At 28.0% G+C, this 19,582-nt stretch overlaps 1 protein-coding gene across 1 annotated transcript in view; it reads right to left on the bottom strand.

The window, feature by feature from the left end:
• The window catches only part of LOC129962617 (hepatocyte nuclear factor 4-gamma-like), a 99,244-nt gene extending 83,900 nt beyond the window's left edge, over positions 1 to 15,344 (bottom strand). Inside the window, exon 1 of the mRNA XM_056076445.1 lies at positions 15,051 to 15,344. Within this exon, the coding sequence (XP_055932420.1) occupies positions 15,051 to 15,204 (154 nt within the window). The 5' untranslated portion in view covers positions 15,205 to 15,344. The remainder of the gene's footprint in view (positions 1 to 15,050) is intronic.
• Positions 15,345 to 19,582: the final 4,238 nt, after the last annotated feature.

Genomic DNA, 19,582 nt, shown 5'->3' with positions numbered 1-19,582 from the left:
TTATTATTTAAGCATATGAATTTTTATATACATTTATATATGCAATTAACTCTGGATGAACTAAATGATCCAACAATCAAATTTCCAATGATTGTAGCAATTTTTTAAAAATAAAAATCTGAATATGACAACTTGTAAAGCTGTTTGTAGAAATCAGGATAAGTTGTCTAAAATTTTCTTGCCTTTTTGCAGTCAGTTTTTTTCTTCTCACTATTACGATATTTATAGGCTAATATCTACAAATTGAGTTTTGTGAATTACATGATGAGTCGTTCAAAACATTTTATAAAACGGTGTTAGAGTTACAAATTTAGCAAGTAGGTACTCATAGCAGATATAATATGGGTTTATTTAAAAATGATTTTTCAAAATTTTAAATAAATTTTTCATTAAAAAATAAATAAAAAATCCAAACAATTTTTTCAGTAATTTCGGAATATATTATTGCACTAACACTATTTTTAAAAAATTTTAAATTCAAAAAATAAGTTTTTCAGTATTATTCCGCGCAATTTTTTCTCTAATTTTAATAAATAATAAAAATTATTTTTAAGTTCATTTTTAAAAATACTTTTAATTGTTTTAATTTAGAGGTTTATATTAACATGTGCTATGGATGCATTTTTTATGTATACGTTATCGCTGTTATATCGTTAAGAACACATTTTAAGAATAAAATAAAGATTAAGGATTCAAGCCTATATCCCCACAATATTTATGAATAGAAATTCGTATCTAATGCTAACTTCTTTTTATTACAGTGTTTTCTCGAGAAATGGAAACATCTTAAAAATTATTTTCTATAGTTATAAAAATATATATCTTTTTTTTTTTTATTTTAGTTATTAAATTAAGGTAAAATTATTAAATTAATAAGATTTTTAATAATAAAAAGTAAGATGCTTAAAATCAAAACTATACTGCATAAAATTCTTATATACTTCTTATAAAATTCTTATAACTGCAAAAAATTCTTTTAATCGATTTAATAAAACATCTCAAATTTTCCACTTTTTCATTTGTAAGAAAATAATTAATAATAAAGAATAAATGTTGTTATTTATACATCTGCAGAAATTATATTATCTCGTGTGAATGATATTTGAATAAATAAAAAAACTCAGCTGGATTCCAAAACCTCAAAATTACCAAGATTAATTGCGATTTAATATTGCAGTTTATTTTATCTATTTAAGTTAATAATGAAAGATCCTCGGAAAAAATTTAGAAAAGAAAATAATTATATCAGCAAATGTTAAAGCAGTTAAATTAAAATATATATAAGATGATAATTTTTTAATTGACAAAGAATTGCTTAGCATTTCAAATTTTCTTGATTTGGCACCGTCTTTATTTTATAGAATGATTATCTTTCTATTTGTCAAATCTTCTGAATCCTACACATGCCATATTCCTGTTACATTCATTAAGATCCACCTGTGACCATAGTACAAGAAGAACATACAGAAACCAACTTAGTGGCAGCAAGAATGCTGCGAAAACGAAGAAATTCCTGTTTAGATGGAAAGAATACTGAGTTGTTATATCTGTTAATTCAAGAGATTCTCGAGTTCGCAATATGAATTCCTACCAAGGCTCAGATGATAGACATAGTTAAAAATATCAAATCAAATCGAATACGTTTCAGCGAGGGAAGGGGGAATTCGTTCATTGTTTTAGAGAAAAATTCTATCTTTTTTTTTTCTTCTGTTTTCAGAAAATTTCTTTTTTCGGAACTCTATACTTCCAAAATTAGTATGCATGAAATTTAGAAAATTAGATTTTTTTTTGTACTATTATACGCATAATGATGATGAGAAACAATTGCTCTTACTGATCGAGGGAGAGATATCGAATAAACAATATGTAAGCGTATTCCTTTTCACCGTAAATTGATTTCCATTTCATTTACTATTTATATAGTTGAAATTCTTAAGCAGTTTACCGGATTGTGATGTTTTGGTGAGTGCGTCTTGCCTTAGCAGTGGGATGATAGTGCGTTCTTGACTGTGTTCACAGGTCATCTGCCGTGTTTATAGATCCAATACACGTCAAATTTGTCATCATTTGCAAAATATTTCCCTTTTTTCATAGGCTATGGAAGCTTACCATGGTTAGAAGCGAGGTACGTGCTTCATCTAAATGATTCAAATTTTGAAGTTGGTCCTTAATAGCTCTCATGTAATTTCACAGGCAGAATATTAATCGAACAAACCAATCAAATCAAATTAATAACATCCGGAAGAATTCTACATAAAACGATTAGAAATTTTATATTGATAAAAAATTCTTTTAATTATTTAAAACTAGCCGCCTTTGGCGACCAGCCGGTTCGCCAATCTTAATGTTCGTTAAAATTTTAATAATTAAATATTTTATGCAATTTCTACTTTAATAGCTTCTTCATCAAAATATTTTAAAACTTCAAATTTTGATTATCATAGAATTCATTCATAATATTATAAAGGCCTTCAGTCATAACGTAATATGTATCTCTCTCATTTTCTGTTAGCACCCGTAGAATTTATGCTTTAAATTAAAATGGAAAGAATTTATCTTCAATTAATATAATAATATTTTTTACTGAAACAAAGCATTTTTTTATAATCTGATTACTGAAAATAGAGTCACTCAGCGTTTAAACTTTATGGGCACTAAAGAATACCTTTTTTAATTTATGTAATATCTCAAGAGTTGGTCAACAAAATTTTCTTAGATTCATTATGAGCAGATCGATTAATTAACAATGTTTAAATTTAAATGCATCAAACACTAAGAAAATAAAATGAATCGTTTAAAATAAACGGTTGAAAACAGGTTTTAAAAAAACTACTTAAAAAACGATGTACTTAAACTATAAGCATATACAAAAAATATATAACTAACATAAATACAATTTACTTACAAAAGCATGCAACTAACCCAAAAATAATTTAAATCATCCATTGATAACGTTGTCATGGCAACAATCAGAACAGAATGCGCATGCGTGAATTTTCTTCGCCGGTTACGTAACGCAAATACGTGATTTTTTCTACGCCAGTTGGGGTAACGCTATGCGGATTAGAAATTTTTAATTTCCTTTATTCTGTTTTATTTTAATTCAAAAGTACTTCAGAATGAATCTGAAAGATCGATTCATTAACAATGTTTAATTTCAAATGCATCAAACATTAAGAAAATAAACAGAACCGATTGAAATAATCCGCCGAAAAATTTTAACCCTAGCCTTATTACTGTTGGGAGAAAAAAAAAACTGAAGCCTTTCTGCGCTGGGGATAATGGAAGATTTTTTTGGCGGAAAAGTTGGCGGTGGGGAAAATGGAAAATTATTTTGGCAGGAAAGTTAGTTTTTAATTAATAATTAAAATTCTAATTAAAAATTCGCAAAAAGAAACCCCAGGTGCACATTCCCAACCTCCAAGGTATACATGTACCAAATTTGGTAGATGTATGTCAAACGGTCTGGCCTGTAGAGCGCCAACACACACACACACACACACACACACACACACACACATTGAGCTTTATTATAAGTATAGAAGACTTTAAAATTACGAATTAAAAGTTGTTATATCAGAATTCTAAGGATTTTAAATTTAGAAAATCTAATAACTAACTTTCAGAGATTTTAATGGTCAGTAATTTATTTAGTAGGAAATGTACTTTAAAAAAATTCTTATTCCGCATATTTAATGAATTTAATGAAATGAAGTAAAAAAATCGCAGAGTTCATGTTAAATTTAGATAAAATATATTTTAGTAATAATATATAAATAGCTAAATGTATGGTTAACTTAGCAAAAATATATTCTCTATCCATACATTTTTTTGAAATAAATAAATCTGAGATTTCTTTACGTATTTTTCTAAATACTTAATGTGATAATATGAATTTTTTTTTAAAAATTGTTTTTTCTTAGGCATATTAAAGATTTCTGAAATAAGATCACTTCCTTCTGAGATAACGTCCTTGAGACATACTTAAAAGAGAAAAAATCAAAGGGCCAATAGAAGGATGGAAACTCTCTAAAAGTTTCCAAATTTCGAAAACCTAAATAATTATCAAACCAAAGCGATACACAGCAGTTAAAACATAAAAATATTAAAAAGAGTAAAAGCAGCTATCATAATAAATATAATTTAGTTTATAATTCAGTTGACATAATCTTTCACTACTTTTCGACAATAGTGAAAAATGTAAAACACACACAAAAAAATTTATCTTTGACATTATCTCTACATTTCTGACATAAATTTACATCGTGATATCAGAAAGTTAAGAGGATGACTTTCTGTAAAACTACCAAAGAGGGCTATCAAAGTTTCGCAAACTGTCTGCATTTATCATCGCTGTGAAACATTTAACAATCTCAACAAATCTTTCATCATTAAAAATAAATATTTTTTAGAATATAAACATATTCTTTACTTTTTTTGTCATTTGAAAAAACTGGTTAAGACAAACAATTCAATAAAATAAGACGACATTACGAATATTTGAAAATTTTCAATCCTGAACATGAGATAATGTTAATTCATAATTAAATAAAACGAGCAATTTATTAAAAATATAATTAATAAAGCTATGGGATAGCTATACATTTTTCAATAAAAAGAAAACAAAAGAATTAAGGATTGTCTCACAAGAAAGGCTTCAGAAATAAAAGCATTTTATAACTTTTTGATTGAAATTTTAATTTCAATCAGCATTTTAACAGAAATTTATTATATGAAGTCAGATTCATTTTTCGCCATCCCTGCTAACAATTTATAAAAAAAAGGCAATAAAATGTTTGAAGGTTTCTTTTTATTCTAAATTCATGAGTTCTTCTCAGTATAATTAATATCTGAATGTTAATTATGTTTAATTTTAAAAAGCATCGATAAACTTTCTCGCCATCCTTTCCAAGCACAAAAACTTTCCAAACAAATAAGAAAAGAATGTATAATACAATGATAAATGAAAAAAGCACTATTTTGAATCATTATATGGAATCATACGACATCAATCAATGATTGATCATCAATACGACTTTTTGTCATATACTATATGCTTTTAAGTAAGGTTTACAGCAAATTTTGCTTATAAATCATATAAAAGCATCTATAAAAAACAAGAAGTTTCCTCGACCTTGTATGATCTATATTTAAGAAGCTTTTTTCTAATATGAAATATGTCACTTAACTTTCCGTTCCGAACTGTTACATGAGGGCTGATTTATGTCAACAATATGGGAATTATTTATAAATTATTATTAAATTTTACGTAAATTTTCATATTTTAAATATTTTAAATTTTTTAAACTTGATTAAAACCACCTTTGTTTCATTTATCATATTCATTTATGTATAGTAACTGGTTTCATTAATTTCAAATGTAGAGTTAGCAATCGATCAATAACAATAGAGTTGAGTATCATTATCGATCTCGGGAAGCCTATAGTATTTTTTTTCTTTTCGTACAATACAAGTGGCAGTCAAAATAATGAAAACATTACAAACGAATACAAGAACCTTTATTAATAAGATGCATCTTTGGCATCTAATATAGCTTATATTCACCTGGGAATCGAATCATACTGGTGCTAAATAGTGTTCAGAGGAATATTGTACCATTTTTCATAGATATATTGTGAAAGTTCCAGTAGAAGATATCGATTCCGGATTGAATGCTCTAAAATAGACTATACCGATTCAATTATATTGAAGTCAGGGGACTGTGGGGTCAAGATAGGTGTTTCACTGCATTCTCATGTTCATCAAACCACAATTGGACAAGTCCCACTACATGAATAGAAGCATTGTCATCGTGGCAAATTCAGTTTCCGGCAGGGAACAAAGTTTGCATCATAGGATGGTTAAAACTTCTCTACACTTCTCCCCATAGATGCTTTCTTTCAGGGTTATGATTGGACCAGCAGAAAACCATGACACTGCTGCCCATAACATGACAGATCCATTTCCAAACCTGATAGCTAGAAAGAAACAATCACGATCATATGTTTGTGCAAGTATCCTCCAAATGTGTACCCGTTCTATTGTAGGGAAAAGTATGAAACATGATTCTTCTGACCATATAACTATCTTCCATTTATCAATCGATCGGTTTTTGTTGTAATTGTACCACTGTAGACGATGTTTGGCACTGACACTTATGACAAGTGGATTGGGAATTACTGCTCTGCCGTAAATGTTCTGTTTATGAAAGTCTCTCCTGACTGTAATTATTGATGCTGGAGAATATAGATACTGATTGAGCTCTGCGGTCATTTCACTACTGTTCTTTTTCTTTTAAGACAATGCACTCCTCTTCAATATCCGGCGGTCTCTTTCACTGAGTTTCTCCTTCCGTCCATTATTTTGCTTTACCGAGTTTTTCTAACCACACTGTGCGTACGCTGTCATGACTTTAGGCATCTGACTTAGATATGACTTTTTACCTTTTTGACAAAAATCCAAGAAATATACAACTTCACTAAAACTACCCCGTAATACCATTATATATACTTTTTATATTAAAAGAATGGTAGGTAGAATTATATTTCTGGCTTACGAAGCACATTCTTGAATGTCACTTTATTTGCAGGTGTTTCCATTATTTTTATAACTACCTTTAAAGTTTTACAAACAAATTATCTATGCACTCAATAATAACCGGGATAAAATAGCTATTAAATAAAATGCAAAAATCCGATATGGAAATTCTGTGCATGTTTTTTTCTCCTACTGCTTATTTGTAGTTTTCCGATTTACCATTTTACTTGTCAAAAGTCAAGAATTCGATTTTTTTAATCGAGAAATTCATTATTTATCTATTTTAAAATGTACAGAAAAATATAAAATTAACTTCATCATTCACTTATGCTTGATAATAAGACTAACAATTAAATGCAACTGTCGTACTTATTATTTCTAATGCCGAGTTCAGTTTTACATCTTCAAAACATCCAACTTTTTAATTCTAGATCCATAGAATAGACGGCATTTTCCGGTTACAAAAATATATTATATGTATAGGTTTGAAAAGCCGAAAGATCACACATTAACTTTAAAAAAAATTAGTTAATAGAAATCTCTGTGATAAAAAGATACGGTATTTTTCAATTTTTTCAAAGCAAGTTTGTTTCAAATTTCGGTAAGCACATATAAAATTCTTTTTATTCCATCTATAAACAATATTCACAAATATTATGCATTTGTTAAACCTATTTTTATCTATTTCTGCGTATTAATGTATTTTTAAACTGCTATTTATTAAGAGAAATACTAAGCATTTTTCGGATTTTCAAGTTAGGTGCATTTACATTTTTACATTTAACATTTTTTAAAAATACGTTAAAGCGAATATAAATTAACTTTAATTATTTAATTTATATATGCTGATTTTGGAATGATTTTATGCAGAATCTTTAAATCTTTTTTACCAATTTGTAGTTACGAATTAGAAGATTATCGTATCAGTTTCAATTTGTTATTAAAAATATTTTAAGAAACAAATATATTTATGTTGCTTTTTAATGACAAATGCTCATTCTTTTTATATATAATAAATTTTACATCAGATATAATATTAACTTAGAAAAAAGAAATCCTCTCTAACTGGAACTCAAATTTTGACGATTTTCATTATGATAACATCCCATTTCTCTGAAACAAATTGTCAGTTTGCCTTTTGCCGTATAGGGTAAACGGTAATTGCAATTAATTTTAATGAAAAGGCAAAAGATTCATCCATCGGCATTTTTTTTTCTTTTATTTCTACCTACTTTTTTATAGTTTGCTCAAGAGCAAATAAATAAACTTGTAAATAAATATGTACGAGAAGTATGATAACAAAATAGAATTTGGAGACCTAATTTGTCAACCGAATATGTTACAGTTGCAGACACATACATTTAAAAAATATGTAATCAACTACCCAAACGAAGTTTTTCGAAATTCGAAAGTTCTTTTCTTAGTTCGGAGTAAACAAAATTAATAAAATAATAATAACTGAGATTTAACAGTATTAATATGGATTAGTCAACGATTACCTTTATACTATTAACTTCAATGAACATTACGAATCAAAATTATGCTCATGATAGTAAATTTGCATCGGTACTGTAGACTAAGCATTAGAAATGATAAAATGTCTTGCTTCTAATCTTTTAGGTTAAAGTGATACATTGTTTGCACATTCTTACAACCATTTGACAAATCAAGAATGAAAATGTCATTGAACCACTGATTAAATGCGTTGCTTTATTTTGAAAGCTTCAATGAATTCCAGTAGAATATCTTATTCAGCGACATAGAGTACGAAAATACAGAAATCGAAATTAGACTCCCGAAAATTTTAAACGTTTTGTCCTTGTCATTTGAAACGTCAGGGATTCAGCTTTTCATTCGAAAAAATTATTTGAATCTCTTTTTAATATTTTTTTACTGCAGTTGTGTAACTTTTCCTAAAAATTTTGGAATTTAAAACATTTAGTACAGAACCGCATTTTTATTACGTTCATATTATTTATTTTCAATGTTTGAGTTTTATTTTTTGCATAAATAAAAAATAAAACTTTTCTTTAAATTTTATTCACAGGGTATTTCTATTTGAAACAGTTTTTGCGCGAGAGATTAAATATAATTTATTTCAACAATTTTTTTTAATATTCAGAACTGTTTGTAAGAAATGAAAATAAAAATATAAAATATAAAGTTAGTGTCTTATTTTTAAAAAAGAATTTATCTTACTTCATTTTTTAAATTCATGTAAATGTAAACAAATTAATCGGTTTTGGAAGAGCGTTTATCGTTAAATATTTTAAAGAGAGGTTAAAATAGGCACTTAATTAAAAATTTATGTCTGATTTTAAAAATATTATTAATAAATTAAACTTTATCAACCGTTTAATATTTTAGAATGTGAATGCAACGTAAAAATGAGTGCTATTAATGCTGTAATTAAAAATTTATATTTTATTAGAGTTTATTTTTGAAATTTTTAGTAGCATTATATATATCAAAAATTAAAGGAGATTCGAACTTCTAGCCCAAAATAGTGCAAAATGACATTGTTTTGGCTTGGTTTGTCTATTTTATTTTTAAAATTTACTTTTAATAATAGAATTAATAATGCACGTACAAAAATTCTGTAATATCATCACAACATACATGGGCATAGATCTAATAATCAAAACAATGAAAAGTATTATACGATGTAGAATGTACTTAAAAATATTTTTAATAATTTATTAAAAATAATTGAAAAATTTGTATAGAAATAAAATTAGTATCGTGGGAAAAATACTAATTAGTATCCAATTTATTAAATTTAAAAATAATTAAATTTAAAATTAGTATCTAATTTCTTAAATTTAAAGTGGTATTAAAATACTATTTGTGCAATTTTATGTTCCGATGTTATCAAAAAAAGGTAAAAATTTTGATTAATTTTTAAATAAGAAAATCAAATCAGAAATGAAAAATCCATGCTTAGTGCTCATCTTCTGCTAACAAAATAACTATCTGCCAATTTTGGTAGCTTTAGATCCAGTATCCTACTGTATAAAAATATTTCGTATGGTGTTTGCATCGCTCAGTTTATAGACAGTATGCAGGCTGAAAATATTATCCTGTTGGAATTTTAAAGAAAGGAACAAAAATTCATATAAAAAAGATCAAAGATTTTGAATTTTGTTTCCTAATATTATTGGAACTAGGTTGAATAATTAGTTCTTTAATTTCCTTTCCGAGGAAAATTCCCGATAAAAGCAATAGAAAATCGTGATGGTAGAGAAAAATGTTTAGCAAACACCTAATCATAACAATCCAAATACACATGAGCCATTTCAGTGGGAATTTAAATTTTAAAATACTAAGATTAAAATTCCTAAGTTAAAATTTACTTAAGAAAAAACATCATTAAGTTAATTTTAATTTTAATTAGTATCTTTAAATCCAGAGAAAAAACAACGACATGACAAACGTAACTGTGGGATCCTATGGCATGGTGTGACATCAAGCTATTTTATTTTTTGTGAGATATACAGTGGATTTCAGAATTAAATTGGCATCACGTGCTTGGCATGTGTCAATCGAGTATTAATTAAGTCCATTGCCAAATACTATATCATCTTCCAAATCAAAGACCATGGAATTAGGCGCAATCCTAATTCATTAAAACAATTAATTCTAACTCTGTAGCTTAGTCAGCAAGCAAACTGTTACCAATTGATAGGTCGCGAGTAGCCGGTTTCTCCTGTTTAATAACAAAGAAATACTTCAAAAGCAAATATACTACTTTTCTTCAAAAATAAAATTCTAATACCAGCAAGGCATTGTTTAAGCATTTAAATTTATAAATTACTTTTCCTTTTATTCTCTCAAAAGTAAAGTTTAAACGCTGTAATAAGTGAGTTTTGAGTTTCCCTGAGATAAATGTACAATGAATTGATCACCTTGTGTTTCCCATCTGTAGTAAATAGTGTGACTAAATAAAGCCCTGAAAGAAATGTTAGTTAACGGTATATAAATTGACTCAAAGGAACTCAATTATATTAACGGTATATAAATTGACTCAATTATATTAAAGGCATCTAAAAATATGCATCTGAAAGAGTAAACCTTGAAAAACATAGATAGTAAGATTGACAAGGAAAGATTTTTCTTTGATAAGTTCACAGGAAGACTAGATTAAAATATCAGAAAGAAAATCGGTTAATTTAGAAAACAACGATAAAAGCACAAAATATGAGTCGGTGGAGAACATTCGAACATTCACAAGATTCTGGGATTATACTTCGCTGGCAATTAGAAACCAGTTATTGAATTATGGCTTGTGTTCCAAACATCTAATGACAGATATACCAATTACTCATTCAAAGTGCAAAAGCTGTCTTTAATAACGATTTGATAAACTCCATGGAATTCCGAATGCATGGTAACAATGTAGGTAGACATTTCTAACAATGAACAGTTTTATGGTAAGAAAGCGCCGTCACAAAGTGGCCTTGCTCTCATACTTTCAGATGCAGCCTGTTATTCCACAGTATTAATGTTTAAGGAAGGTTTGGTATTCAGAAAACATCAAACAAGTTAATGCAAATCTATATCAGAATGATGATACAACTCTCTATGACGCTGTTCGTAAAGGATTAATTGGAGAATTGTTCCAATATAAAAATACTTAACCTCCTATTATAATTGCACTTCAACATGCTCTTAGAGATATCAATACTCTACCATGGTCACTGCAATCAGTAAATCTTTCATCGATTAAAAATGAGTTTAGATATATTTGAATGTTATCTTAGTCTTTGTCACTATCCCACAACAAGCATTATTAATTTTAATGAACAAGAATATCCATAACTACCTCTGAGAATGATATTACATTTTGTTACATTTCAAAAGTTATTACTTATGCATATCATCATGATGCATATAATAACATTCTCTTGATATTATAATCCTTTTTATACTTTACAGTAAATATACTGCCTAATTTTTGCAATGATTTCAAGTAATTTTTCTTCTGATGTTATGCATTGAGATGCACTCTAAAGAAAGTTTGTAGGCAGTTTTACTTTTAAAAAATTACCTTAAATTATTTTACGCTTTTCATGCTTGCTGGTGCCTTAACATGCTCTTTAGCAATTTTTCTTGAATAATTAAAACTAAAGAAGCATTCTTAACGTTTTTGAACTCACAGAATTTGCTTTTCTTTTAGAATAGCGCCTTACATCTAAACTACGTATTAGAAATACTTGATATAAAATTCTGCGCAAATGAATCTCTCTTTTCTCTTAATTAAGAGACTTGTTACTAAAGTAAAACATTATAGCTCAAAGAACGAATATTTTCTTTGTAAGTAAATAATCAAAACAAATTTACTTACAAAACATATGACAATAAATTAAATCAATTAAAATGCTTTTTAAAAAGAAACATTTGTATATACATGTGATTGAATATGCATTTGATAAAGAATATATTTAGGAATTTAATATTTATTTTTCTACAATTATAGCAAAACTCAGAGACAGTCTACAATTCATGAACATGATGCATCATTTTTTTGCTTTATAAACAAACCGCAATGAATATTCAGTCACATTGCCATGACTTTGCTTTCAGGAAGTTTAAGGTATTTGTCACCACATAATTCATTTGCAAAAATGCATATATTTAAATCAAATTAAATCTAAACGAAATCATTTACAGGAATTTTAAAGTAACCTCTCCTTTTGCATTTCTAACTGATAAATTGAAAATTATCAAACTGAGAAAATAGAAAAACATATTACAAAATAAAATTTAAGACATATTTAAAATAAAACATCTAAAAAATAATTTAGCTGAGATTTTAAAACAGAATAACTCAACTCGCTATTTCTGTCTAATAGGTAAAATGAAATATACTTTTTAGAACTTTTCAAGGGAAATACTGAAAAAAATTTATTATTTTTATATTTTATATTTTTATAAAATAATTATTACATTTTAAAATGCATTTCTAATTCATTAGTTTTATTTATATTCATGTTTTAAATTAAGCATCGAATAAACGTAATATAATAATAATATTTTGATATAATAATTATATTTTAATATTATTTACTTAATAATATTTTCATTTATATGTATTTTTTTGACATCAATTATTCCCTAAGAATATCTATTTAATAATCGTTATTTTTTTGTAATTTTTTAAATTCTTTATGAAACATGTCTAGCAATCATATAACATTTTCTTAATTTTTTTGGTGATTATTAAGAGAAAAGAGCTGTATAAACTAATTTTATTTCATACATAACATATTTAAAATCTAGCACATCTTTAAATTCAGTGCTTATTTTATGCCCAAATTCTGCTTATTTCTTATGCAACATACTTAACAATACTTGTATATAATTTAACGCCGTACTTTATTTAACTATTCTTTTAAATGTCTAATTGACAAAGAAAATATCAGTTTTGTCTTTATGTAAAATACTTCATCCGGCTCAGACTATTTGACATTGTTGAGATTTAAAGGGAAGGGCACCATTAAATTGTAGAATATGGGTATATTTTTTTACAAATTTTGATTTAAGCTATATATTGTATTTAATAAAAATCTTTGCTCTAAATAAGCAATAATTTAAAAGCATTTTTAACATTTACATTTTTTGACTAATTAAAATTATCTATCAAATTCACTAGAAACCAAATGAAAATCAAATAAATAACAAAGCTTTCACTAAGTATTGTTAGCTGGATATGGAATCGAAAATAACTATCATCAAAAGAATTATATTACAAGATACAAATCAATTTTCCAAATAATCACTGAAAATTACACAGAAATGACAGTGCTTATGAGCATATTGCCATAATTTTTATGTTTAAAAGTGAGTTGCTCTATTTCATTGCGGAATAAAATAATTTCTTCAAGAATGAAGAAAATGACGGATAAAACTCATGTCAAACCAAATAATTCGAGTCATTTCTTATATACATAGCAATATACAAATGTTATCAACAGAAGTAAACCGTACTAAATTTTTTCCATGTGATAATGTAATGCACCATGATAACACGTGTAAAAGAATGAATCATTCGCTGTAGTATTTGCTGTACGATAACAGCTTCTTCCAAATGCTCAATGTTTCACATAACAGAATTTTAATTTTGGTGTTAAAAATTCACTAGCCCAAAATATAGCCTATACTATAGGGATCGATAAATAGGGATAGTAATAGAATGGAACATATCAATTGATAGTAAGTGACTGCAAAATTTCCACTTAACGTTATTAAATCTCTAAACTCTTAATGCTCAAATTTTTGCGGCAATCTTTCCAAATTTACATTAAATTCTTCTCCTGTTTTCATTCTTATTTTAAAAATTAATGCTTTATAAAAGTGAATCGAAAAGAAACACTTTCTATTTCCGATAACTTTTAATATAAAATCGGTTGTTATAAATGGGACTTATTTCTTAATTCATATTTCTTAAAACACTGAATTGCAAATTACTCTTCGATTATATTATATTAACAGCAATACAATTGAAATATATTTATAAATAATAGGCAGGCATTTATGTAAGATAAGCATTAATATTGGAAAAGAAGCATTATTAACTTCAACATTTTTTCCCTCTAAAAAGTGATAAATTCAAAAATATTTTGGTACTTTAAAAGTTGCACTGCAAACATCAATTCCTTTTAAAACTCGTTGTACTGAAAAGCATGTGTAAATGAATGAAATTTAAAATTGTTTATGAGTAATTTTAAAAGAATCTGTATTTCAATTGTATATTTTTGAAGTTGACATACATACCTACAGTTTGACTAAAAAGTAAAAGCAAAATGGAGAAAAAAACATCAGACATTTAATGCTTTGATGAATAATGCTTCTTTCATATTATTTCTGTAACTGGCAAAGTTACTAGAAAGAATTTTCTCTCTTTTCCCGTGTTCACAGCCTTTAATTTTAATTTTCATGAAAAGAGAATTTTATTAAAATTTTACTTTTATTAGAAATGTATTCTGAAATTAAACAAAAAAATTTTAAAGTAAGAATAGTATTTGGACATTTAATTATGAGGAAGTGGCAAATATTGGAAGAACCAATGCAATTTCTGAAACTCTTAATTGGCTTTCCAATAGACACATTATATCTGTGAATTAAATTCTAATATTAATAACAAAACTTATAAATCTATATACAACATATTTAAATTATCATTGAAAAATAATATACTTTCAATATTTGAAAAACAATTAATTTCTTTAAATATATGCACAAGCTACTTGTTCTAAAAATTGGAGCGTGGAATTAAATCACTTCATATTAGAATATGAAAACAAACAACTTACACAAACACAAACATTCAACTTACATAATCACCCCTAAGGTGTTTGATAAAGTGTTAGAACAGTGATAGTGTGGCTGGGGGGTGTGGTTGGTAAAGAACAGCGTGTTTAGATCTTACTTTTTTCGACATCGCTTCACCGCGATATCTTTTTTTCTATATTTGGCATTTCTTTCTTTTGTGTTTAAATAAATGAAAATCTCACCTCCCCCTCCTACTATTGAGTTGAGAGCTGCCAGCGAGGTGGCTTGCACGATGACACTGTTTCCCAGCGGGTGACCAGTGACCACCGCGTGCCCCTGTGGTCCCACCAACACGCCAGAAGTAACGAGCTGTTGGTGATGTTCTTGTTGGTTCATGATGCCCACACAATCTCATCAGTCAGCTGGAGGCCCGTAGAAAAGAGAAACCAAACTTTCTACTACAATGCTTGCTGCTGCAGGGTTCAAATTTCACGCAAAGGTTGAAAGTTCGAGTCTTCACTGAAATCGCAGTCGAGTCCACGGATTCAGAGGCGAGTCTTGTCGGATTGAGATCAGACACGAAGCGATATCGCTCTGCGGTTTCTCGAAAAAAGGAGGCGCCACCGGCTGGAAACCTGATAACGGCGATGATTGTGATCGGTTTGGAATTTTTCGACTGGACTACTACTTCCATAAGGCGTTGTAAAGCATTAATTAACCTGAATCGGTAAGTAGACGAGTGTATGCAGAGGATGAGATGATAAAATACAGCGACACTTTTCGGCTTCTGTCTACGGAATCCCACTGTTAAGACAGATCTACTTAATACTATTAATGATGTCAGATTTTTGCTACATTTTCAAATTAATTATCAATATTAAAAAAGATGTGTTACATTAATTCAAAATTAATAACTTTTAAATCCCAATATCTTTTGTACTGCAATCGTTTTCTTACTTCCAAATGAATTCTAAGAGAAAGAATGAAGCATTAATTAAACTAATTCGATAAGTAGCTAAGCACGATCCAAGATTGGATTGAAGGTAGATAACAATTCTATGCAATTTTGCTGTTTTTGATTAGGATAATTTATTTAAATTTTAGCTTTTCTTATTATGACGATTGTTGAAATTTTCTCATTTTAGCTGTTCGAAATTGATTGTAATTACCTTTTAGAAGAATGATTCAACTATTTTTTACCTAAAACTAATACATTTTAATTCGTGTATGTTATATTTTGCAATTTCAAACTTTTCTTTGATGTGAAAATTCCACAATTATTATATAATATAATAATGGTAGTTTTCTTATCTTTCTGTTAGGTCCAGTATTTCTATACAGTTTTTATAATCCATTAAAACATTTCTGTTATCCTGATTCGATAAGCAGATGAATGCATTAGCTGATTTTATAATCCTTTAAAATATTTGGAACAAACAATTTTTATAATCCATTAAAATATTTCTGTTATCCTGAACCGATAAGTGGACGAGTGCATCAGGTGATTGGGATGAAAACACTGACCCATGATGACCATTTTTCGATTGCTGAAACTCATTCTTATTGCATTTACTTAGTTTTATTTTCAGTTGCTTACTGTTACAGATAAAATTTTACTAATCTGTGAAGTCCTTTATTTACTCCTTTAAAGTAAAAAATACATTTCATAAAATCAATATAGAATCATTTTAACTAATTATTCATGCATTTGATTCCAAAAAAAAAAAATGCTTCATGCAAAAATAATTTCGAAATATACCTACAAACATGTGCCATTTTAGTTTCTGATTAAAATACTTTTCCCAGAAGTTGTGATATTACTTTTTTCGGTTGAATGAGATCTAAAATGTCTTATTATAGTCGTTTGACAATTTTGTGAAGTTTTAAATATAATTTGCCTTTCGAAAAATGTTTACTGTATCAAGTTTCTCTAACTATGCGATCTCTTCTACATATATAGGATCGTAAAAATTAACAATGTGATTCAGTGAGATTTTTTACTTAAGTTTAAAGGAAGATTATGTTGATATGAAAAATTTCATTTAAATTCGTAAATAGCTGTATTAATCAAATTTGTTTGTTTATAGCATATTTTATTTTCCGATATACATACACTTTGGATCAGAAGAAGTTTCCATTTTGATAAAGAATCACTAACCTTTTTCTGACCGATGAATCTAGCTTTAAAAAGTTTAAAAGCCTAATATTACACAAATTTCTATTTGATAAATAATTGCTAATTTTTTTTATTTATTTACCTGAAGTAAGAGAGTTTTCTTTGCAGTAAATTAAAGAAGAAAATTTATAATTGATAAAGGGGGGGAAATGTCTTGTAACGGATTTCGATACCTTTATGAGAGAGTTATTCTTTAAGTATCTGTAAAATAACTAAATAGTCGAACGTAATATAATATGTATATATGAGATTTCAGCGTTATCGAATGATTCGATGATTGATAACTATGAAGTCAAGTGGCAATATAGTAATATTTGATATAACCCGACACAAAAATCTCTTTTCTTATCACGAAAAATATTCGAAGATTTGGTTCATAATATCAAGCATTCATTTCTTTGCCATGTGAGTGATAATTCAAAAGCTTAGATTAAGGGGCAAAAATACGTCAAATCATTCGGCTTGGTGTCATCTTTCAGAAAGAACCAAATATATATATATATTTCAATTAATATTATGTTTCTATTAATATGCTTGAATTCTTTGTCCTCTAGTCAATGTTCTATGGATTTCCTAAATTTTCTCAAATTGAACGTCTGCTATATATAAACCTTTAATATTTAGCAGAAAATGAGTTGTTAAATAGACAGAGAAAAAACGCTAAGTATTTTTTATATCTGCAGTTTTATGTATTTTTCAGAAGGATCAATGGACTAGTTAATCCAGTTTTTATTGCTTATAATATAGGCAAAATAGTTTTCTCCTTTATAATTTATCCTTGCTCGGTTATCAGCTCCTCTATTAACTTTGTTGCCTACCATCCTTCTTGTTTTTATATTCACTGAAAGTTCTCTTAATCGGCTTGCTATCTTAATCTCGGATAGCATCGAATTGATTTCCATTTTTATAGTTATTCACAAAGTCTTGACCATTGGCAAAATCCCATTTTTGCAATTAATAATTTTGTACATGCATATTCAAAAAGTGAAATGAGATTAATTCTACCGGTTTTATTTACTAAATTGAACTCGACAATAGTATATATGTGCATATACGTTAATCCTATTGCTCGGAATACAGCCCACCCTAATTTTTTTTCTTTCCTTATATAAGCATGCGTAAAAACATGCATATAAACATTTCTTCTAAGCTATTTTTTTACTTGCGAATCTTCGCGCTTTGTAATATATGCATCTTTTGCGGCTGGCTTCAACTGTTGCATTTCTTGCCTATTATTTGTTTTCTTACTAAGTTGTTTCTCCCAAGATTATGCTTTCTTCAAAGTGGTAAATGTATGCTTCTCTAGCCACCAATCGATTCTTAAAAGACGGTGACAACCCATCATTTCTGAGACTGCCCATCACCGCCAAATATTATGGTTTGATAAACACAGATACGACGGGATCCTTGTTGCTTGAATGCGCTCATCCGGAGAAGCTACCAGATTAGAGTTTTGAGATATTGCTCCATTCTATCAAAAATACAGAGTGATTCTAAAATCACGTGACAAAATTTAAGAATAAGAAGGCATGTAGAAACCTTTAGTTGAGGCATGTACAGGAGCTTGCTTTGAAAATTGAAAAAATTACAGCTACAAGGGTTTCTGTCAGTGAATTTGAACAGGAAAGGCTACACCAGACAAAAATTTTAAACATAAAATTTAATGGAATACAAATTTGTAATACTATAAGAAGAAGAATATATAACGTTGGTGCATGAACAAAACGTGTGAAGCGGGTATATCTCCAGATTGTAATTCCTTCGAACTTACTTTAATATTTTCGTTGCCATGAATCATGTTGATTCGGACTATTATCTAATAAGATGTTTACTTCTTTACTATCTCTTAACTGCTGTAGAGAAAAGAATATTTCTTTAGATAGAAGGTGTGAATCACAGGCGATTCACACAATGAATAACGGGATAAAACAAGGAAATTTAACATGTTCATTAACCAAGCTGAAAATTGGAATTTCGTTTCATTTCGCATGATTGCTAATAAACGTGCTAAGTACTCCAAATGTTTGCTGCTGGTATTGAATCCCATTAACAACTGTATCAGTCATGCTGGGTACGTCTTGTTATGATGTTATTTGTACAACTATATTGTTATACTACTGTAAATTTGTATTACATTTAAATCTGCGTTTTTATTTTGTCTGGTGTATGTGCTCCTTTCATTTAACTCATTTACAAAGAACCCCTGTAGATGTCCTTCTTCTGGTTTGCAACTTCGTGTACCATTATAAAAATGTCTTGTTTCTATAAACTATATTTATCTTTCAAAATTTACCGCATTGTTTTTAGAATAGCCTATTTGAAAACCATATACACAATAGGATCTTTATTGTTTGGAAAAAGAGACCAAATGAACCATTATCTTTACTTTATTACTTTAAGCTAGTCTTTCATGAACATTCTATGCCATGCAAATTCGACCTCTCCATGTAAAAACTGAGCATGAATAAGCGAACCGATATACTTTGGCGAACCGGAAGTTGGAAAATTAAATATCCAGCCCTCTCAATAACCATCACCCCACGCCATTCGAGCTACAGATATGTCATCTTACTTAAAGAAAGGTCGTCACTTTCAGGT

The sequence above is a fragment of the Argiope bruennichi genome, chromosome 3, assembly GCF_947563725.1.
Source record: "Argiope bruennichi chromosome 3, qqArgBrue1.1, whole genome shotgun sequence".
In the NCBI taxonomy this organism is placed as follows: Eukaryota; Metazoa; Arthropoda; class Arachnida; order Araneae; family Araneidae; genus Argiope; species Argiope bruennichi.
The sequence above is the reverse complement of the archived record's forward strand: the minus strand, read 5'-3'. Positions and strand labels throughout refer to the sequence as shown.